Source organism: Rhinatrema bivittatum, chromosome 8 (genome assembly GCF_901001135.1).
Source record: "Rhinatrema bivittatum chromosome 8, aRhiBiv1.1, whole genome shotgun sequence".
In the NCBI taxonomy this organism is placed as follows: Eukaryota; Metazoa; Chordata; class Amphibia; order Gymnophiona; family Rhinatrematidae; genus Rhinatrema; species Rhinatrema bivittatum.
In genome coordinates this window covers 239,267,608-239,289,756 of record NC_042622.1, presented here as the reverse complement: position 1 = coordinate 239,289,756, position 22,149 = coordinate 239,267,608, and the positions used below count along the sequence as shown (strand labels likewise).

The window sequence follows — 22,149 nt, the reverse complement described above, 5'->3', positions numbered from 1 at the left end:
CAGGCTTTCGGCTCCATTGTAACTATTTAAATGGAATCATCCGGACAATGGAGACTGCCTTCTTCTCCCATCACCATCCCACAAAGGTAAAAAAATCAAAAGCTGAAAATCTCATCCTTATAGGATAACCCATCCACATTCATGTGCAAACCTCAAAAGTGGAGTTTGACCTCCTCACAAAGACACCAGACTCCCCAGTTAGGATGAAAACCACACACACAGCACCACTGGTACACATTGACATCTGGTACTGGTGCAAACACAAAGAGCACATGTGACGCTTGGTTTTTTTTGTACCAAGAAAATTAAACATACAAAGACAACTTTCTGTGTTGGATGGGGTTCCTTCCTGCAATAAGCTAATTCAGCAATATCCCTGGCAACACTTTATCACAACTGGAATTACAAAAAAAAAAACAAAACAGATCGATACTTATATACAGTATGTGATTAGGTTATTTCATGCGTTTGTAGGTTGGTACAGAGTTAAAAGTATCAGGTTAAGGCAGAATGGACTTGGATATATGAAAGACTCCCTGGAAGTGTACAAGGGGTCAGAGTTTAGTGCAAATGCTTCCAAGGCTTGTGCTAAAGTGTTGCCTGCACCGACACATGATCCGACACCGTTTGAAGCTCGCACGTCTGTTCCCTGCCTCTCCAATAAAGGTAAAAGCTTTTCATTAGAAACTGGTTGCAGTATCTCTCTTCAGACTATCAGCTCTCTGTAGTTGAGACCTTCAGGGGAGAGGAACAATAGGGAGGAAAAGGAAAGCCTTAAAGAGGGTGATAAGGGAACCTCAGCAGAGGGAGCCTGTGAGGGATGAGCTGGAGATACAAGGGCAGTGTTGGCTTTGAGAAGGGATTTATAGGAGGGAGGCCTTGTGACATCTAGGAGGAAGGGCCTTCTTTTACTGCACAGACAGCCGATGGAGGAAGGGACAGGATGTCCCTTCCTTCCCTGCCAGCTCTCCAGGCTAGGAGGCTATGGCTAAGTCACTGGAAAGGAATGAGGTCCAGTGTATCATGGACTAGCACCAGTCCCCCATCCCCCCCCCCTCTTGTGTTCTTGTTCCAGAATATTTGGAGCGATGGCTCTGAAGGGCCTGCACTCTCTCTGGAAGGGCAGGAGACCATCCACCCAGCTGTAAGGAAACTTCCACTCCCTGGACCTCAACTCCCAATGCACTGCCCCATCAAACACCCTGCCAGGCCCACCCCCCCAACCAGAACAACCTAGAGCCCCCTCCCCAGCACTTTCACCACCTCTGTAAGAAACTGGGGAGGAGTCAAACCTCTGCCCAAGCAAGAATCCTCCACCCTCTGCCTGTTTGGCAGCACACGCCAGGGAGTTCAGGGTCACAGAAAGAAGGGGAGCCCACAACTGACCACAGAAGAGAGATGCAACAACCTCTGATTATAATAAGAACCTCAAGTAACTGTCTATTTACAAGTCCACACTCGTTTTTTGCATATGCAGTAATTAGCCAGTGCTGAGCAGAAGGGCTCCCAGGAAGAAGCCATCTGGGCTGGGACCCTCCCTGTACAATCAGAGCAGGAGGGGGGGGGGGGGGAGATCCACTCGGGTCTTGTTAGATTTCCAGCCCATGAAACACGAAAGTAAAAGTGTGCGCAGGGAAGAGGGGAGAGACGGCACTCAACAAGCTCACCCTGCTAAAGGGCAGGAGGACACTGGTGCTCAGAGGCACCATCAAACCCCCGTGACAGGGTCCGACTGGAAACCTTTCAGCTTCCCAAGACTGGCCTGCTACTGCTTTCTTGCCTCGTGGATTCCATTCCTAGTCTATAGCACAGTTTTACAATAGACTGTATTCTAGTATATTTGACCACTTATTAAAATCGAGTGAATGGAGAGAGTAGGCCTGCACCTTCTTGGGGTTTGTCCAGGAGCTTGCACTAGATTCATCTACCAGTGGATGAGGGCTTCTCGGCACAGAGGATTCAGTTGGCTGCAGACCACAGATAGGATTGCCCTCCAGACTTAAGACCAAGCAAGGCTTTCAAAGAAGCAATGCAGCCTGAGCGGCCCAAATAAATGGCTTGTTCCAGCAGTGGGGAAATGCACCAGAGGCTCTGCCGACACTAGGGCCTTCTTCAGAGCTAGGACTCGGGGGGGGAGCTTTACCATGTCTCACAAAACTGAGCGGGGCCCGAAGCTCTGGGCTTGGGAACCATGTGCTTAAGAAAAGAAAAAAAGACATCCTTAACACGAAGTAGGTTGCTCAGGCGGCCCGCATCCCCCCTTCTCTGTACAACGGCCTGGAAGCTGAATAATTAACGGCATGACTTTGTGCTTAAAACTGCCTGTATTTTAATGACCCGAAGCTGTGGACCAGGTCCTGAGGAGAAGACCCTCATCCTGGAGCTCTAACGCTCTTCAAACGATCGCTCCCTCGCTCTGGTGTACCCGGGTGTGGGGGAGCTAAAGCTACACTTGTTTTTTGCTAGATTCAGAGCACCCTATGGCTTATTCCATTTTCCCTTTCCTCCTTGCAAGGAGTAAAGAGGAGCGAGAGATCACAGAGGCGTTTCCCCCTCTGTCTCGTCTGTCCCCCATCCCCAAAGGAAGTGGTTCGGGAAGGTTCCCGCTTACAGGCAGGAGAATTGTTTTGAGAGAAGCATTTTCCCTCGGCTATGCAAGTCTGGAGGCTAGGAGGAGGGGTAGAGAGAGGACCATTAATGCCAGCACTGGCTAGAAGACATTTAATAAAATAATACAAATAAAAAGGACTGTGAGGGTGGGAAGGAGAAAACACAAAGACATGATTCCTGCCTAAAATTCAAGCTTCCCGTTCGAAGTGCAATCAGCTTTGAAGGTTCAGGGGAGGTCACAAACCTAATTAGCACAATCCTCCTTTCCTCTCCAGAAAGTGCACACCCTGGAGCCCACCGTGTACAAAAATAAACTCATCTCGCATCTCCTCTTTTATTTAGCTCTAGAATAATTAGAATAATTTCTTGGTTTACTCTCTCTTTTGCTTCTGCAGTAGAAGTTGGCTTGAACATGTAAACATCTCTCTTAAATTATAGGATTAAGATAAAGTTACGTACCCGTTCCCGTACAAAGTGCTAAGATGTAATTTTTTTTATTTTTTTTTTTTTAAATTATTGCTTTAACAGCGTTAAACATGCACTCTTCACTCTCCCCCAGCCCTTCTCTCACGCATATCCCTTCCCCCACCCATTCAACGTTATCTGCTCTCTCTCCCCCCCCCCCCCCCTCTCATTTCTCAAAGAAACCCTAAGGGGTTCTAAGGAAACACCACATTTTAAGACTTTGCATTTAACCCAGGGCCAACCTTCCATTTTTTTTTAGTACATGAGAGGTGGTTTGTGTGTGTGTGGGGGGGGGAAGAGATGGGTAGGAAGGGAAGTAATTAAAATTGACTAGTTAGGAGTTATCTAGTAGAGGATTCAAGGCCCTCTGCCAAGTTCCGTTTCTTCTCTAGGCCGAAGCTTGTTCTATAGCACCTGCAAGGTGCGTGTGTGTTACCAGCACAAACTAGAAACCTAGAACGGTCTCCAAGGACTGCAGAACACCACGTTCCACGCACAGATTCTCTTCTCTGGGGTGGGGACAGGAGTGCACTGGTTTCAGCTTAACCCCCATGCCGTCATGAGATTTTGGTCCAGTCAGGGTTCATTACTTCCAATCCCAACGCACGCTGCAGGGAGACAAAAAGGGGCGACATGCATGGAGATGGGAGGGGGAAAAGGGAAAATCCAGGAGGGAATCCAAACCTTGAGACAAGGGGGAATTAGGCTGGCAGCACCAGGGATGGCTGAAGAGGTAAGTGGAGAGTAACTGTGGGTCATCACTAAGGGCTTGATTCATAAACCCAGAATGGCAAAAGGTCTGAATGAAACCGGGCCAAAAGTGTGGCCTTTCACAGACAAAAAAAACACCAAACCAAAGACCATCTCTGGGGGGGAACCATGAGAACTATATTTCCAAGCATCCTGTGCTGTTCTTCAACCTGCGCAATATTTTCATTAAGATGCTAGATAGCAAACTCCACCCTTCTGGGAAAGGAAAAAAAAAAAAAAGGGCTGAGGATAAAAAAAGGAATCATACAAGTCTATCATCCCTTTTGAAAGGCAATTATTCCTTCGTTATGCTGCTGATTAGTCAGAGGTGATGTGAACCAGCCCTATACTGTGTCACCTTTGCCCACAGCTTTACAGGGGCAGGGGCAGAGCAGGACCCGGGGCAGGGAGATGACCCATAGAAAGAGGAACAACCTCCACAGCTCAGCAGCAGACCAGGCCAATTTACATTAAAAGCCTATGGGGAGGGGAGAGGGGGCCTGCTTTTTCTATTTTCAGCCTTTTCCTGGCTGCTTATCTACAGTATCAGGAGAACCTTTACAAAGTGCTGCAGAATACATAATTAATGAGCCATTACATCAGGCCAGGTAAAGGCATTTTGCTTTTTACTTTGCCAAGTAGGATTGTTATCAGGGCTGGGAATGGTTGGGGAGACATTAAGGCAGGTTAAAAAAAAAAAAAAAAAGAAGAAAACCATCCCCACTCTAGTAGGAAGTGCCCTGGGGTTTTTTAGTGTCCACCAAGCAGACAGAACCTCATCAAGTCTCACGAGATGAAACTTTAACCACATCATCTGAAGTGCAACCTGACACCCGTCTCAACTTTGGCCCCAGTGGGTTTGATGGTAGCCGAGGGCAGGGAAGTATCAACCTCTCAGACCTTGCTTCCCCAGTAACCAGTCCCCGGGGTACTGGATGGACTGGGCTCCCCTCATCTGTGTAGTTTTTGCCTCTTTGCATTTAATGCATTTGCTACGCACAGTTCAGTCTACCCTTGCCAAAAAAATCTCTGCTTTAAAATAAATTAAAAGCTTCGGGTTTTTTTTTTTTAGCTTGAGCATTTATACTTAAAATAAAACTTTGGATTTTTTTTTTTCTAACCACATCTCCCTAAGTTAACAGCACAAGCTACCTCCCTTCCCCTCTCTTGCCCTTCCCCAAAACATCCCCCTTCCTCTTGCCAGCACTCCCTGCCAACATGGCTAGAGCGGTATCCGTGCTCAGAGAGGCAAGGGGGCAAGACCAGGGAAAGTGAGAGACAAAAGGGCCGCTGGCGCCATGAAGATAAATCAGAGGAGAGTGCTAAGTGGATTTTGTGACACCTTGATTTTCTTTTTTGTTTTTTTTTGGTTTTTAGGAGAGCTGTGGTGTGTCCCCCTCAGCTGAACCCCCCTCTACTTTCAGCCCCCCCGACGTTTCACCTGTCGAGAGCTCCCCAAAGTGCTCTTGGTCGTTGCCATGGGCGTCCTGGGCTTCGGGCCTTCTGAGCCCAGCTGGAAAGCCCGCCTCTCCTGGGTTACCTGGAGGGGCGGGGAGCGGGAGGCTGCCGGCATCTCTCACCCGGGGTTTACGCCCCCTCTTTGACGGGATCCCGTTGCAGCCGTCCTTCTTAAGGTGCCGGTGCAAGTGGTCAGAGCGGACAAAAGTCTTGAAGCAGCTGTCGCACTGGTAGGGTCTCAGCCCCGTGTGCACGCGCATGTGGTTCTTCAAGTCATAGTTGTGAGCGAAAGCAGCGCCACACTGCTGACACATGTAGGGCTTCTCCCCCGTGTGCTTCCTCATGTGTACCTTCAGCTTGTCCTGCCTGTGGGGACAGAGAGCACAGAGGGCATTAGTCACGTTAGGAGCTGCTTTCCATGGCCAAGCAGGCGGCGTCCCCCCAGTTCGACACATCTCGACTTGAATGTGATTACCCTTATTTCAAGTTAGAAACTGAACAAAACTAAATGTAAAAAAAAAAAAAAAGTGCCCACAGTCCAGATTTATGTGTACACGTGGGTTGAGTAGTTTTCTATCCCCTTGAAATATCTCGTCTTTTAAGCCTCCTGGAACTCAACAGAGACAAAGGATAAATCCTCTGCTATATTTCCCCCCTCCCCCCATCTCCAAGATATATATTCTAAGGGAAGACAAAAAATTATTAAGAGAAGGATTGGCTTACTGGAACAGGATGCGTTCCCATGAGATGTGAATCTGACAACCCCCACTGGTTCTCAAATCCCTGTATCTCCCTAGGCCTTCAGGATTAAGCTGAAAACATGGCTCCTGCCTTAATCTGGTTTGCCTGGTCAACAAATTTATTTATTTATTTATTTTAAATTTTTCCTACATCCACTCAATTCTTTAACTGCAGAGGTCAACATCCATTAATGTTACAAAATAAGCTGGAAATCTGGAGGCACACATGTGTGAAAATGTGGGATACGGGTTGAAGACATTGCCAAGAACATGACTCAGTTTGTTTGTGTCCCATTAAGGAATGGTCTGGCAGGAGGAGACCTCATAAATGGGGGTGGGGAGGTATAAGAGGTTTTATTTTCATTCATTAAGAATGACTAACACACACTTAACAAGAGGCTCAACCTCTCAGGAGTTATGTCATCTTCCTCAGGCTTCTTCTACCCCACCCCACTGCACACAGGAGCAGATAATATAGAAAGAAGAAGAGACGGGCAATGATGGTAGACAAACAGGATACAAAGACATTCCCACCAGTCTAACTCCTGGGAATATCGCATGCATGTCTGCGATATATTTACAATGCATTTCATTATTATATTTCATTTGTGGTAAACCACAATGCACCAGGGTTTGCTGGAGCAGAAAGGTGGTATATAAACTCTACATTAGATTAGATAGTACTACCTAATCACACACTGATGACAGCACATAAGGGCCCATTGGGCAAACAGTCTGCCCTGGTGTCTCTTGCTCTCTGGTTCCCTACCTCTTTGGGTAAATGATCACAAATTCCCTTAACCCAACACCAGCAGTTCCCCTTGTCTCTATCCCGTTCCTCCCCTCCCCTCGCTCTCTCTCTCCCACGCATGTTAACATTCTGTTACTGAGCTGGCCTCTATCCCCTTTGCTGGTGGGCTATTCCAGGCCTGGTCATTTTGCTCTTTGGTTCTTACAAATCCTAATACTCAATCCAACACCCAGGTTTCCTCCAATGTCTTGCTACCGATGAAAACACAAGATGATATGAGAATCCAGTGTGCCATCCTAAAACAGCAGTAGAGAGAAGAATGTACGCCACTGCAATCAACCAATCAAAAGGCTGTTTCCCAGCATGCAAGACTTACATATGAGGGAGGGCAAATCATGGACAATACTGGCTCTTTTAACTTAGAAGAGATCTCACATTTCCAAAATTTTTACTCAGAACCCGTCTTGGAGTCCAAACCGGGCACCTTTAGCCCTCGTTACTCTACTACTGCTCTTCTGGGCCAGGCATGGTAGCGGGGTTACCAGCTCACAGACCAAAAGGGAAACAGGGCAAGGCTTAGATGTCAAAAAAGAGCAGGGCATCTCATTTCCAGCTCCTCTCACTGGATTTTTAATAAACAAAGTTGATTGTGTAAGATACTCAGTATTAGTAGAGTGACCTCATGTATTCTGAAGGTCACAAGATCAATCATCTTTTCCTCTTCTGTAGGATGTACATGAGAGCATATTTTGTACTGGGTGCAATTCAGAACAAGCCATTAAAAGGTAGCAGTTATTTGAAGCAGAACATTTCTGTTTGAACAAGGAAACCCCAGGTCTCTTACAGCTGTGATCCGGGAAAACCATGGAAGGTGTTCTAGGGTCTGCAAGCTGTAAGATAACTGCGCGGATATGTGGTATAATAAAACTACAACCTACATAGCCTTTTTTGACTTACCGGTAATTCAATCAATCAAATAGCATTGGTTGACATCAAAGACAAATCTGCGATGTCATAAAGATGTTGTGAACACTTATTATTTATAGAAGGGAAGAAAGAGTAGGATGGGAGCAGTAATACTGGATATTGCATGCCCAGAACTAAAGCCATACAGAAGGGATACACAAGGCCAAAAGACTGATATTTTGCACTTGGGAAATGCCTGAAAATTATTTAATGCACACCTCAGAATGCGTTATTACACATACAAATTGCCATGGGACCCACCTGCTGCTACCTAGTACTTTTTAAAACATGAACTATTAAAAACTGTACCCTCTGTGTACTGTAGTATAGACAACAGACACCCTTTATCCATTACAAAAGAACTATCAGGCCGACTCAGTGGCAGTGTTGTGCTGCCATGCGGAAGGACCCCCAACTCAATCCCTGAGGAGGGGTCTTCCACTCCCCAGGTTAGCTGGGCTTGGGGATGCGACGGAGGCAGTGGTTAGAGCCCTTGGGGCCTCCTGGTCCTGGAATGGATTCTGGGAGGAGCCCTGATGCCTAGCTTCCAGATTCCAAACCATCATTGTAATGATGAGACTAGGAACAGTGGCAGGGTTGGTTTATTAAAACAGGGAGGAAAAGAAATCCTCAGCTAGTTGTGAATGAAGGCTCATGGTGCCATAATCCCTGGTTCTGATTAAGCTGGAAGCCAAAAGAAGCAGGAAGAAACTACTGGATAAAGCAAGTTCGCTTATGGTAAACAATGTTTTCCATAAATTGCAGGATGAATTAGCCATTACATCTGGCGGCACTGAATGGACTTGTCTCTCCAAGGTAGTAGAGCTTTGAGGTCTACTGAGAACGTGTGGGAATTCCTGTGCGGGTGTTACCTCGTGAACCTCCTCAATCTGTACCAGAGCTAAATCTAGCTATGTAGTCAACTCTCCAGGGAGCTGGGGGGGTATTCCATGGCTAACTCATCCTGCTATCTACAGAAAACACAGTTTATTGTAAGCAAACTTGCTTTTTCCATTGATAAACAGGCTGAATTAACCGTTACATGTGGGGAGTAACAAGTTTAGGGTTGCAGCAGAGTGTTTACTTAGTAAGCATCCCAGAATCCACCATGGAGCATGGTGGATTCTGGGATGTGAGAACAGACTACGCAAAATTGCTTGTCCAAATCTATTGTCAGTCTTTAAGATAATATCCAGACAGTAATGGGACATGAAGGTACGAACAGAAGATCACATTGCAGCTTTGCAGGTATCTTCAAAGAGCACTTCACAAAGGTGAGCGACAGGAGAGGCCAAAGCTCACATTTGATGAATTTTAACTGAGTCTGAGGGTTGTAATCCTGCTGAGGTGTGGCAGTGATGAATGCACTCAGCTAGCCCATTAGATAGAATACGCTTGGCACCTGCTACTCCCCAGTCGGTTAGGGGCGTGGGAGATGAAACGCTTATTGGTTTGACGAGGCGGATGAGTTTGTCTCTTCTGCCTGTTTGCAGTCCAAAGTATGGAGGGCTCTCTTGCCGTCAGGAGCATGCAAGTTTTGAAAGACTGGAGGTAGTATGATAGATTGATTGATATGGAAAGCAGAGACCACCTTCAGTAGAAACTTGGGGTGAGTTCAGGAAACTACCCTGTTGTGAAAGAATTTCAGATACAGAGGATAATGGACAAGAGTCTGGAGTTCACCAACACTTCTAACAGGTGACAGCAACAATAAAAATCACCAGCCAAGTCAAAAGTTTTAGAGAAGCTGATTCCAAAGGCTCAACAGGGAAGTTTCATCAGTTGATAGAGAACCTCATTGAGGTACCATGGCACGAGGCTTTTGGACCAGGAGTTTTACATACCCTAGGTTTTTCATAAAACCGAAGATCAAGTGATGAGTGGAGATCTGTTTGCTGTCCAATGCAGCATGGTAGGCAGCAGTGCTGCCTCTAAGCTGCGCATTTACACACTTCAGCACCCAAACCTTTCCCAGTAATGGGAGAGGACAGAGTCACGGAGGGCCCTTGTGGATGACAACTTCACCTCCCTCCCTGGACTGGTGGCACTTACATCGTATGACGTGCTGACACTTGCAGCCCCGCATGCACTGAAGCAGGTACCACTGCCTGCTAAGAAGGACCCCAGCCGATCCAGCCAGCGCCAACACGGTGATGCACAGCTGTGTGTACCGGCAGTGAGAGAGGACAGAGGGCCCTTGCGGCTGAAACAACTTCCCTCTCTCAACAGGCTGTGACACTTGCAGGTTGCAGTCTGCCAAAGAAGGACCCCGGCTGATCCAGTCATGCATTATTGCTGATAAAAGAACAGGCAAGGCCAGCACACCAAGCTTGTAAACTCAGAAAAAAACATGCTCTTAGAAAAAATATAATTTTCATCATTTGTGCATAACAGTCTAAGTGTTTTGCTTTTTAATTTTAAACAGACATTTTTCCATTGCTTTGTATATCTATTAATAAAATGCAACCAGGACTCAGAAAAAAATGAATATAATGGCAAACTATTTAACTAGAGATACAGAAAATAGCCAATCACATTTAACACATTATAGCAATAAAAATTTACTGAAAAAAATAAATGAAAAACATTAAATAGTAACTTTTTTCAGTGCAAAATGTACATAAGACATTTATGATAACCATTGCTAAAATGGATGAGAGGAGGGATCTGTTATAATGCAAAGCAAGTGAAACACGGATCATTTCATTGTCTGCCAGTAACTAAGAGAAGGAATTCCCTAGAATTAAGTCATTATTGTATTAAAATTTGACCGGATCTGCTTGAAAATGAAAACACATCTGTTCTAGGTTTATAGACATTGCCCTCTGATCACCGTTTTACCTCTGATTCTTGTTGGGGAGAGGGAAGGTTTAGAAATGTACTGGGCCATTACAGGTCAGCCACTGTTCTTATGCAATTAGCCAATACTTTACCCAAAACATAGAAATGACGGCAGAAGAAGACCAAACGGCCCATCCAGTCTGCCCAGCAAGTTTCGCATTTTTTTTTTCTTCTCATACTTATCTGTTTCTCTTGGCTCTTAGTAACCTTTTGCTCTATTTCCCTTCCACCCCCACCATTAATGTAGAGAGCAGTGTTGGAACTGCATCTAAGTGAAATATCAAGCTGAATTAGTTAGGGGTAGTAACCGCTGCAATAAGCAAGCTACACCCATGCTTATTTGTTTACCCAATCAACTTACAAAAGTTACCTACTGATCGTATTTGCGGTTCCTGCAATGGGGTGAATTATCAAGCTGTGGATGCTTCAGGAGAGGGATGGAACAACTAGATCAGAAAATGGAGATTAAAGAATAGTTTTAACGACTGACCTTTTTATTTATAGCCCATGATAAGATGACTCCAGAGGCATGGTTTTACCTTGGCTGCAGCTGTAGTGGGGGACTTAATTTTAATAGCCACTAATAGATTTGTATGCTTGTGCTGGACACTGTGAGACTGAAGTCAGTGGGAAGCTGGACTGCAACTGCCATTATGAGAGCGCACGTGTGTGCGCGCATAAGAGAGCACGTGTATGTGTGCATGTTGTGTGTATGTGAGAGAAAGAGAGAGCAGAAAGTTTGTGCACAACACAATCTTAAGGTTTCTAGAAATAAAAAAGTTCCTAAGTACGGCGAGCAGGGATTTTTAAAATCTTTATTAGTTTTCTTTATTGGGTGTTATTTGATATGTCTGTTTTTACATATTTTATTGATGTTTGGAAAATTATTTGCATTTTTAATTATTGGACATTATTCTATTGTTAGCTGTTCTGAATTCTTTTTATTGATATGGCTTTACTATTATTGATATTATTTATATTTCTTGGTAACATTTTTTTCCATTGTTGCACTGCATACATAATTTGGCTTGTTGCAGTTTCCAGTTCAGTTTTTGTCTGCCCGTTTCTATTTATTCTTTATAGTCTCTTTATTTTGTATTTGCTGAAGGTCTGTCTGTATTCAGCATGTTGACCAAGGTGAAATATTCTGCTAGCATGTAATGTCCTGTGTAGGGATCTTTGGCAGCCTGGCTTGTTCTGTTTCCTCATAGGGGATGTAATAGTGTTTGAGCTTGGTTTAATATTTGTAATGTTGCCTCTACATAGGTAGGGTTGTTGCTCTTTAAATACTGATAGTTAGTGCTGTTTCAATATAGAAAGTTTATTGTACTGTTATTGTTTTCTCGTGGCTGAGGACTAAGTCCATAGCCAAGATGTGTTACAGTAGGCCTAATACCATGTTTGTGCCTAGTTTAAATAAACATGTCATTTAATAAAAACTTGTTTAAATGTGTTCTATAATGCATGGCAGTTCAGTTCCTTGAATATAAATTGTTAAGCATTTTGCATCAAAGAAAGTAATGCTCATAGGGAAATGTAACCAAATGTTTGCTCACAGCAACCCAATCCATAGAGGAGTCACTGGCAGGCAAGCTAAGGTGCTGAGGTGTACCCATACAGAAGTAGTTAGATCTTTGTTCAATAGGTGGAGCAGTTACGGCTGAGGCTCACAGGTAAAGGGATCAAAGTCATTCCACAGGCACCATTCAGAATATTTATTTCATTTGAAGGTATAGCTTCTTCAATTTGATGGCTTTCTGAACAAGATTAATAAGTCTACAATTTCTGTAGGTAAATGGAGATCAGCCAATATTAAGCATTCAACATCCAGGCTATTAGGTTGAGGGCCAAGAGGTTGGGATGATAAAATGTCTCATGTTTCTGAGTTAACAGAGCAGGGTCTACTCCCAGATGTATGCAAGGATTACTGGAAAGTTGTATGAGATATGCATTCTCTTCTTTTTGAGCCATGCTGGAGCTATGAAGATTAGTCAAGCATGATCTTGAAGAACTTTCTGCACTGTTTTGGCAATGGGTGCTATCGGTGGAAAAGAATATATGAGGTCTGTTCCCCAGTCGAGGAGGAAAGCATGCTGAGCTAGATTGGAAAAAACTGAGTAGAATCGATTTAGTTTATTGTTTTCCTGTGAGGTGAACAGGTCTACCGATGGTTGACCTCACAATCTGAAGATTTTGTCTGCTATAGATTGCTGTTGAGACTGTTTACATGGATAAAATATTCTGCTAAGCTGATCTACCAGAGTGTTGGAGATTCCTGGAAGGCTGGAGGCTTGAAAGAAGGCTCGATTTCTATCTGCCCAATTCCAGATCTTAAGCACTTCTTGGCAAAGGGATGATGATTCCGTTCCTCCTTGCTTGTTGATATATAACATGGCCACTTGGTTGTCAATCTGAATCATGATGCTCTTGCCCCAAAGAGGGTGAGTGAATGCAATGAGCATGTTTCTGATCATGCACAACTGCAGCAGGTTGATTTGATATGTACTTTCTTCAAGAGATCAAGTGCCTTGGATCAGATAGGATCTGATGTAAGCACTCCAACCCATTTTCAGCATTATTCCGTAGGGAAGGTGACAAAGGGGAACATCCTCTTGAAGGACATGGGGTTATAACAATCACCTCAGCTCCTGAGCCATTTCCTGGGAAATCTGAACTACACTGGAAAGTGGCTGAGTTAGTTGATCCCATTGGGAACATAGACCCCATTGAAGGTATTAAATATGGAAGTGGGTCAGTGGAACCACATGGACAACCACTGCCATATGTTCTAGTATGTCCAGAAGAGATCTTGTTGTCGATTGCTGAGAAGACAGAAATATGTCAGTGTATGCTTGATGGTCACTTGATCCAAGGGTAGAAATGCTCTCTCTTACATTAAGTATTCCTACAACCATATAGATTTTAGTTTTTCAGCAGAGACGAGATTTATCTTTTTGAAGTTGATTAGAAACCCTAAGCTCTGCAAGAGTGAGATTGATTGTTTGTGCAAAACAATCATCTTCTCCCAAGATCTTGTTGTGATTAGCCTGTCATCCAGATAAGGGAAGACTTGAATCCTCTGGCATCGCAAAATGTGCCACCACCATAGCCAGGCATTTTTGAAGACTCTTAGGACAGCTGACAGGCCACATAGGAATACACTGTATGGTAGTGAGTAGAATCTACCTTGAATCAAAAGGTAGCATCGATGCAAATGGTGGATGGATATGTGCAGGTCCATATCCTTGAGGTCCAAGGCACTTATCCAGAATAAATCCTCCTGATTTCTTGGGAATTAGGAAATTCCTGGAGTGAAAACCCTGTGCATGTTGAGACACAGGTAGGTGTTATACCACTTGATGCTACAGGAAAGAGTGAACTTCTAGTCAAAGTTGCAGCAAATGTGATGATGTGGCTGAAGCACAGAACAATGTGGAAGAGGTGGTAGATGTGAGAAATGCAAATAGTACCTAGATTGCATATTTGGAAGACCCAAGGGTCCTTGGCTATATAAAGCCACCTGTACAGGAAAAGTTGGAGTCTTCCCCAACTGGAACAGATGGATGCAGATTGTTCAAAGGGATTAAAAACTGGGCCCAGACTTAGGGTGGGCTGGTTGAATGATATTTCTCCCTTTGTCTAGGCCTGGTGGAGAGAGGCTGTTGACATTGCTGTTAAGACTGGAAGGAGTGCCTGTGAAAATAAGGTTGTTATAATGATAGAAGGACCATCTCAGTGTAGAGGGTTGTTAGAGGCCCATAGAGGAGGAGCGAACTGCTATGTTTTGTCCTTTATCTACGCAACCATCTCTTTTCTCCAAAGAGGTTCTCTCCAAGACAGGGGAGACCCATTAGTTTTTCTTGAATGTCCTCTTGTATGCTGCTGGCTTAAAGCCATGTCATGTGACATGCTCCAATTGTTGATGCGGACGTCAATGAAGCAAAATCAAAAGCTTCGAAGACTGAACTGAGGTGGTGGTGAATGCTTTCTTCCATGTTCAAGAATGGTTGAAGATAGCTTTAAGATCCTTCCTCAGGTTGGAGGAAAGGCTTCAGCTTTTAGAGACAATTATAGATATTCTGTATCATATAGAAGTAGTGAATGGTAATGAGTGCAATCAGCATGGAAGCTTGAAATACTTTCTTGCCAAAGTAATCTAGAAACTTGTGGTATTTTCCTGGTGGTGAATTTGAATGAATCCATGGCTTCTTTCCCTTTTTCATAAAAAATTTGACTATCATTGAATGGTGCTTCAATTGAACACCACCAAACCCTAGAGGTTGTTGAACTCTGTAGTTAAGGTCCAGTTTTCTCACAGAAGGCATGCCGAAAATGGGTGCTTCCCACATTCTCATCTGCAACACTTTAAGAATGGCATGGACAAGTAATGCCACTGGTTCAGATGGGATATCAAGAATTTGTAGAAGAACGAGTGTCTCTGAGTATGAGAAGTCTTTTGGAAGCAATGTATGGTCTGGTGTCTCTGGCAGAGGGTTGGTGAGCAAGCATGTTGAATCACTGAGCCCACTGGCACAGGGGCACTGACCCAAGAGAATAATGAAGATGAACAACCAGATTGTTTCTCTGTCGGAAGCAGAGGTAGCACTGAGCAGTTCATTTCTTCCAACCTGTTAGACTCCACTATAATAGAGTGGGATGAAGAAGCAGCGTGAAGAATCTGCTCCGAAGAAGTGTTTAGTCTGTTGGGTGAAACTAGGACTTTGCTAGGTGAAATTACTGATGCTAGGTTCTGAAGAACAGGCTGAAGAGAATCCCCTGTTTGGAAAGAGCAGTGAAGAAACTTTTCACTAGAATCGTGATTTCATCCACAGATTGATATGGCTTTGGACCCATAAGAGGCAGTAGTACATCCTCTTCTAAAACTAGGATTGGTTTCTGCATCTAGGACTGCAAATAGCAAGAAGCAGAAATATGGAACATACTATATAGATCCCGATGTTTCAAGTTGGAACCCTTCTACCACTAACCTACAGGCCAATACAGAAAAACGTGCGGGAGAGCGGGTGAGTGCCTGCTCTCCCGGCGCGCGCACAGGCCACTCTCCTGGGTGCACGATTCAGGAGGGTGGCCTACGCAAATTAGGGCCCACGGTAAAAGGAGGCGCTAGGGACACTAGCGCGTCCCTAGCACCTCCTTTTTGACAGGAGCGGCGGCTGTCAGCGGGTTTGACAGCCGATGCTCAATTTTGCCAGCCACGGGTTCGGAAAATGGACGCTGGCATAATTGAGCGTCCGTCTTCCGACCCGCGGACCGATTTTTAATTTTTTTTTTTAATTTTAACTTTTTTTGTTTTTTACTTTTGGGGCCTCCGACTTAATATCGCCATGATATTAAGTCGAAGGGTGTACAGAAAAGCAGGTTTTTTTGCTTTTCTGTACACTTCCCCGGTGCCGGCAGAAATTAATGTTAGCCTTTGGGCAGGCGTTAATTTCTGAAAGTAAAATGTGCGGCTTGGCTGCACATTTTACTTTCTGTATCGCACGGGAATAACTAATAGGGCCATCAACATGCATTTGCATGTTGCGGGTGCTATTAGTTTCGGGGGGGGGGGGGGGGGGGTTGGACGCGCGTTTTCGACATGCTATTACCCCTTACTGAATAAGGGGTAAAGCTAGCGCATCCAACCGTGGGTTAACAGTGTGCTCTGACGAAGCGCACTGTACTGTATCGGCCTGCTAGACAGGGAAAGCAGTCTGGTGACTGGAAGGGTAAGCTTACTCCTTCCCCCATTGACCTAGGATGGGCTGTATACAGCTCAGCTGGCAGAGCAGTTGTAGAATTTGCAGCTTTGACGGAATATAATGTTTCAATGGTTTCGAAGACTTTTACTTGGTTTGCTTTGATGCATGACATTCTGATTATGTAGAGGAATCTGGTTGATGCTGCATCGATGAAAGTGCCAATTGCTTCATTGATGCACTCGGCACTTCCATCTCAGGACCTGCGTGTAGGGATGGGGGCACATCAAGGAGTCAGAGCACTGAAGATTCAGAATGTAATGATGGGGTGAAATGCTTCATTTTTGGCACACCATGCATCATGTGTGCCAATGTGGTGTGCTTCAATGCAGTTTGTATAGAATGTCCAGGTGGCAAATACCTCTATGCCTCATGCGCCAATTACTTCCATGTGCCATGCACTTGTTGCATGGCACATGGAAGTAATCGGACAACACAGGGTAGCCAACTGGATTTAGGCCTGCACCGATGGCAGAGAAGCTTCCTCTCAGGTCTTTTCCTGGTGAGGCAGATGATGCTGCACTGCAGGCGAAGGATCTGCTGCGACTCCTTAAGAGATTTACGCAGCTCAATATGGTGCGCCCTGCAGTACCAAGACTACAGGCACCTTCTCCCACATGCATAACAGTTCTGTTGCTCATGCTCCGAGCCCCAAGCAGATGTAACACAGCTCATGATTGTTGGTAATGGACATTATCTTTCCACAAATACTCTGTGTAAAATCACTGTCAACCTTTTCTTTTGAGGCATCTTGAAGAGGGAAGGCTTCTAAGACAAAAGAAGTTATTTCCTTTCTTCCTGCTTTTTGTTTTTAAGTAGCACTGAAAAGTGCTTTTGTTGGACTGCCAAGGCAACAAATTCAAGGAAGTTTCAGAGGGAAAAATTGGATTTTGAGAAAAAATTCTGAGAAGAGCAGAGTACAAGTGCTCAGACAAAAAAATGACTGAGAAGGCTCATGAGGCAATGCATATGCTCAGCAGAGCTCAAAGCTCTATCATCTTGGAGAGAGGAGTCCATTTGGTGCTGCCGGATGATGTCACCCACATGTAATGGCTAGTTCAGCCTGCTTATTGACAGGGAAAACAAAAAAAAAAAAAAAAGAGTACTACCAGTGGGCTGGCTTGATGACGCAATGCAGTGCACTACCATGAAGAGGAAGTTCAACTCCAGAAACAGTTCCAATTCATATCTTAATCAGCAAGCGTCAATTTTCTTTCTGCTTTCTATTCCTTCCACTTTAGGTTTTGTGGACTTCTTCCCTTACAGCCACAGCAGAGAATACAGTGAATGGATATTCAGAGTATAGGGCATGCATATACGGTAGATAATTAACTGCATTGCATTGATGGTAGAAATAACTTTTTCTCCATGCTTTACAGTTATAGTACTTTGGCTACATTCATGTGCCCACTCTTTAATAGCATAGTTTTGTTATTGTAATTGATGTTTTATATTTCTTGTTTTTATTGTTTGCTGTTTTATAAGGACAGGTGATATTCTGTTTTTCCTATTATTACACTGCATACAGAGTCTGCTTGTTGAGGATTTCAGTTCAGATTTTGTCTGTATGTTTCTATTTGTACTGAATAGTCTCTTTATTCTGTATTTGGTGATGGATTTTCTGCATGTGTGATGGAGATGAGATATTCAATTAGCATGTAGTTTCTGAGTAGAGATCTATAGTAGTTCAGTTTCTTCTGTTTTCCTAACCACAGGTAAATTGGTGTTTTAGGGCCGGCTGTATTATTTACTGGGTTGCCTTTTCATAGGTAGAGTTCTTACTGTTTGAGTGCTGTTTTGGTAAGGGGGGTTTACTATATTGCCTTTCTGAGGACCAAGCCCACACATAGCATGCATTACAATAGGCCTAACACTATATGGGTTCCAAGTGATTTTCCTCCAGGGTTTTCTGGGTGGCACCACAGCATTGCATGTAAATAGGGACGGTAACTTTCAAATGGGTACGCAGGAGCACATATACACACGTCAGCGTGTGCCTAGAGACATGGTTCCTATGAACATCAGAAAAGGAGACGGTCATTCTACCCTTAATTATAAAGAACAGAAATGGATTATTAAACTTGGCTCGGAATCGCCCCGGGGCATGAATGATGTCATCGATTGGCCCTCGTTAATTTAAAAGGCTATTACCATAGCCCTTTAAATCTTTTTCTAAGTTTTTTTCTGCTTTTGGTCTACTAGCTTTCTGATTGGCCAGTTTTGAATGCAAACGTAGCTTTAAAAATGTCAGCGTCAAGATGGCGGGTCTCTCTTAAATGCCGCATTGATTGTTCTACTCTCCAACGTTGTAAGTTTTCAATTTTTGGATTGTTGATATTAACATCTATAAGTCGTGTTTAATATACTTTTTTTCCATCCTTTCAGTATTTACGCCCCTGAAGAAGAAATACTTCGAAACACCAGCGGTGTCGGGCATGTTAGCAGAGCGAGCAGATGAGCTCTATGGACTCTAGTTTATTTTCTATTGAAAAGAGATAAGTACATCTATTCATAAGAATATTCATTTCTAAGAATATAATTTCAAGTTGGAGGTTATTGAAAAAAATTCTTGAAAAAAATCGTGTTAAATTTGAGACTGAGAAACAACGGCAGTATAAAGTTTTGCCTTAAGAAATAAGCGGCAGTGTTAAATCACGCGTTAAAAAAGGTTACCCTATGATTGTAATGTGAATGGGCAGCCACACTGGCTTCAGTGCATACAAGTTAAAGACGCTGTTAAGCGGAAGTGTACATTGGCCCACCTATGAGGGTATACCTTACTCAATGAATTGCGTGATATATGTGACTTCATTTTGGGATATTGTTATTACTTAGTCACAGTTTTATAACATGCACACACTCACACACACTTGCGTGCACATCTTTAGGCCCTGCCCTGGAAAACCCACACGCTGCTCCTTTTTTCTCTAATGCAAGATATTCGTGCATCAGGACTTGTGCACGCATGTGGGTGGCTTTTAAATTCAGGTGACACGCACAAATCCTACATGCGCCCATCTCCCAATTTTAGTGAAATATTTTTACCTCAGAAGAGTACACTTTGAATGGTTTTTTTTTCCATGCAAAATCAGTTATGAATGCATGCACTTAACTGGGTGTGAGGAGAGCTCGGGAATTGAGTGCAAGGCCATAAGATTCATATAGGGCACCTAGTACACTTGTATCAACCCTACCTGTGGCAGCCTGGCCTCAGTGACTGAGAAGTGGAGCCACCCCATTACACCTGCTGCCATCACAGCTTAGCCTATGTATGGCTATAGCTGCATTTCCATTTACCTCTTGCGTAGAAGCACCGGCAGCAGAAGTATGTTAGAGGAACATCAGGAGGCTGCTGGTTCTACTCTCCTGCTGCTGGGGTGAGGGAGAGGAGGTGGAACATTCTAGAATTCTCTATTTTAGTTTACCCTTTTTTTTTCTTTATGATAACTTGAGCGCACAGATTTTTATTCTTGGACCTCATCTCTAGTTGTGAACTTATAAGAGAGCATATATATTACCTTATTCATGTTTTTTGAGTTAAGGTTCTGTAATGTCAATCGTTGCTGGCTTCAGATATTCTTCTGTTGGCTTTTTACTATGGTGCCACTGTTGGAGACAGGATGCTGAGCTAGATGGACTATTGGTCTGACACAGCTTGGCCATTCTTATGTTCTTATTCTTAGATACAGAGATACATAGAGAGACGGCAGAAAAAGACCAGATGGTCCATCCAGTCTGCCCCGCCATCTGTTTTTTTAAAAACATTTTTTTAATCTCAGACCTATAGTCTGGGCCCTTTCATTGTCTCTAGGGTTTAACTGAAACTGTTAAGCCTATGCTTCTTGTTTTAGGACCATTAGGGGTCCACAGGTCTAACCCATTCTCTAATGAAGTCCTAATGATGATTCTTGTATACAGGCATTGACAAATATTCCTTGGATCTAGGAGCTCTCCCAATCTCCTATCATTCCCACCCCTAAGCACCCCTCCCATTTCCAGAGTATTTTACCCTCTAGCCAGGATCCAAACGTGGCAGAAGCATTTCTCAGTCACTTCTGCTTGCAAGTGCCATACTTCAAAATGTCGCTGGCTGACCTAAGGAACTTCCCCTTTCTCCTGCCCGTGCAAGTCACAACTGTTTGAACTGTGTCCTGTTCCGCAGAAGTCTACAACCGCATTTTAAGTTTCTCTTTCTTTACTGTTGCACTGCATGCAGAGTTTAGTTTCTTGAAGTTCCCAGTCTTTGTCTGCCTATTTCTGGGTCTAGTTTGGGGTTACTTATTCTCTACGTGCGTCACAGAGGCAAGGGATTCTGCTAGTTTGGACTTTTTGTGTAGGGAACTAAATCCGGCCTGTTCTGTTTTTGCAAGTGGCTGTGTATTGATTCTATAATGCCTGGTGCAGTATTTATAATGATAACTTTTTCCTACATAGCGTTGTTGCTATTTGAGTACTAGCTGCTGTGGTAAGGCAGATTTGCTATATAGGTTCTGAGTGTCAGGCCGATACAGTAAGGACGCGGAAGAAAGAGTGCGGTAGTGCTGGGCGCACCCTCGTTTTCCGCACGCACAGTTCGGATCACATACCACTCGATACAGTATTTAAATGGCATGCAAATGCAAGCCGCGTCCATGAAGCGCAACCCATTTTACTGTATAGAGCGCTATACAGCGCCTATACAGTATCCTGGGTGCACTGGTACCTGTCATTTCAAATGACATTTGAAATGACAGGTACCAGGAAGTGGATACAGGAGAAGGGCTGGTGCAGTTTGTTTTGTTGTCCTGTGCAAATGATTGTTCACTGCCTGACCCCCTCACCCCCCCGGGACAAGACCTTTAGAGGAGCCAGGATCGGGCAAACTTTCCCCCAGCCCCCGCTCACCTGCCCTGGCCGCGTCCATGAGTGCTGATCTTCCGTGCAGGCGCGCTGGCAGCTCCGGAGCAGCCACAGTCCTCTCTCCCCTCCTCCCGAGTGGCTTCAGCAGCAACCCGGGACGGATCGGGCGCTCCCCATGCGAGGCGCGGCTTCCAGCAGCCCCCGCCGGCAAAGGTGCATGAACGCCCACCTGTACGTGCATGAGCGCACGCCGTGACCTCGAACGTCCAGCCGGGCGCTCAGGTCACGGCATGCGCTCATGCACCTTCTCTGCCATGAGCACACACTGACCTCGAACGTCCAGCCGGGTGCTCAGGTCACGGCGTGCGCTCATGCACCTTCACTGCCATGAGCGCACGCCGTGACCTCGGACGTCCAGCCGGGCGCTCAGGTCACGGCGTGCGCTCATGCACCTTCACCGGCGAGGGCTGCTGGAAGCCGCCTCGCATGGGGAGCGCCCGATCCGCCGGCTGCCCCGGTAGGAGGGGAGAGAGGACTGGGGCTGCTCCGGAGCTGTCAGCGCGCCTGCACGGGAGACCGGCACCCATGGACGCGACCAGGGCAGGTGAGCGGGGGCTGGGGGAAAGTTTGCCCCATCCTGGTTCCTCTAAAGGTCTTGTCCCAGGGGGTGAGGGGGTCAGACAGTGAAGCAATCATTTGCATGCGCTCATGCACCTTCGCCGGCGGGGGCCACTGGAAGCCGCCTCGCATGGGGAGCGCCTGATCCGCCCCGGGCTGCTGAAGCCTCACAGGAAAGTTTGCCTATGAAATTTCGTCTCTCTCTGCTGGGGCTTGCCTGACGCTCCACACTAACGCAGGGGTAAGGGTAGGCGGTAAATTAGCAGGTTAAACACGCGGCAAAACTGCAGGTTAAAAAGGCGATAATCAGGGCACACGTTACTGTATGGGAGGGAATAGCTAATCCGATCGT

The 22,149-nt window shown here is 45.0% G+C and overlaps 1 protein-coding gene across 6 annotated transcripts in view; it reads right to left on the bottom strand.

Annotated features, from left to right (window-relative positions):
* Positions 1–22,149, bottom strand: part of ZBTB7A (zinc finger and BTB domain containing 7A) — a 50,662-nt gene that overhangs the window by 3,623 nt on the left and 24,890 nt on the right. For 5 of the 6 annotated variants that reach the window (XM_029614258.1, XM_029614262.1, XM_029614261.1 and 2 more), the window contains one exon: positions 5,267–5,649. In XM_029614258.1, coding sequence (XP_029470118.1) covers positions 5,267–5,649 — 383 coding nt within the window. Of the gene's footprint in view, positions 1–1,376; positions 5,650–22,149 lie in introns of those variants that run through there. The other variant, XM_029614259.1, reaches the window with a different exon arrangement.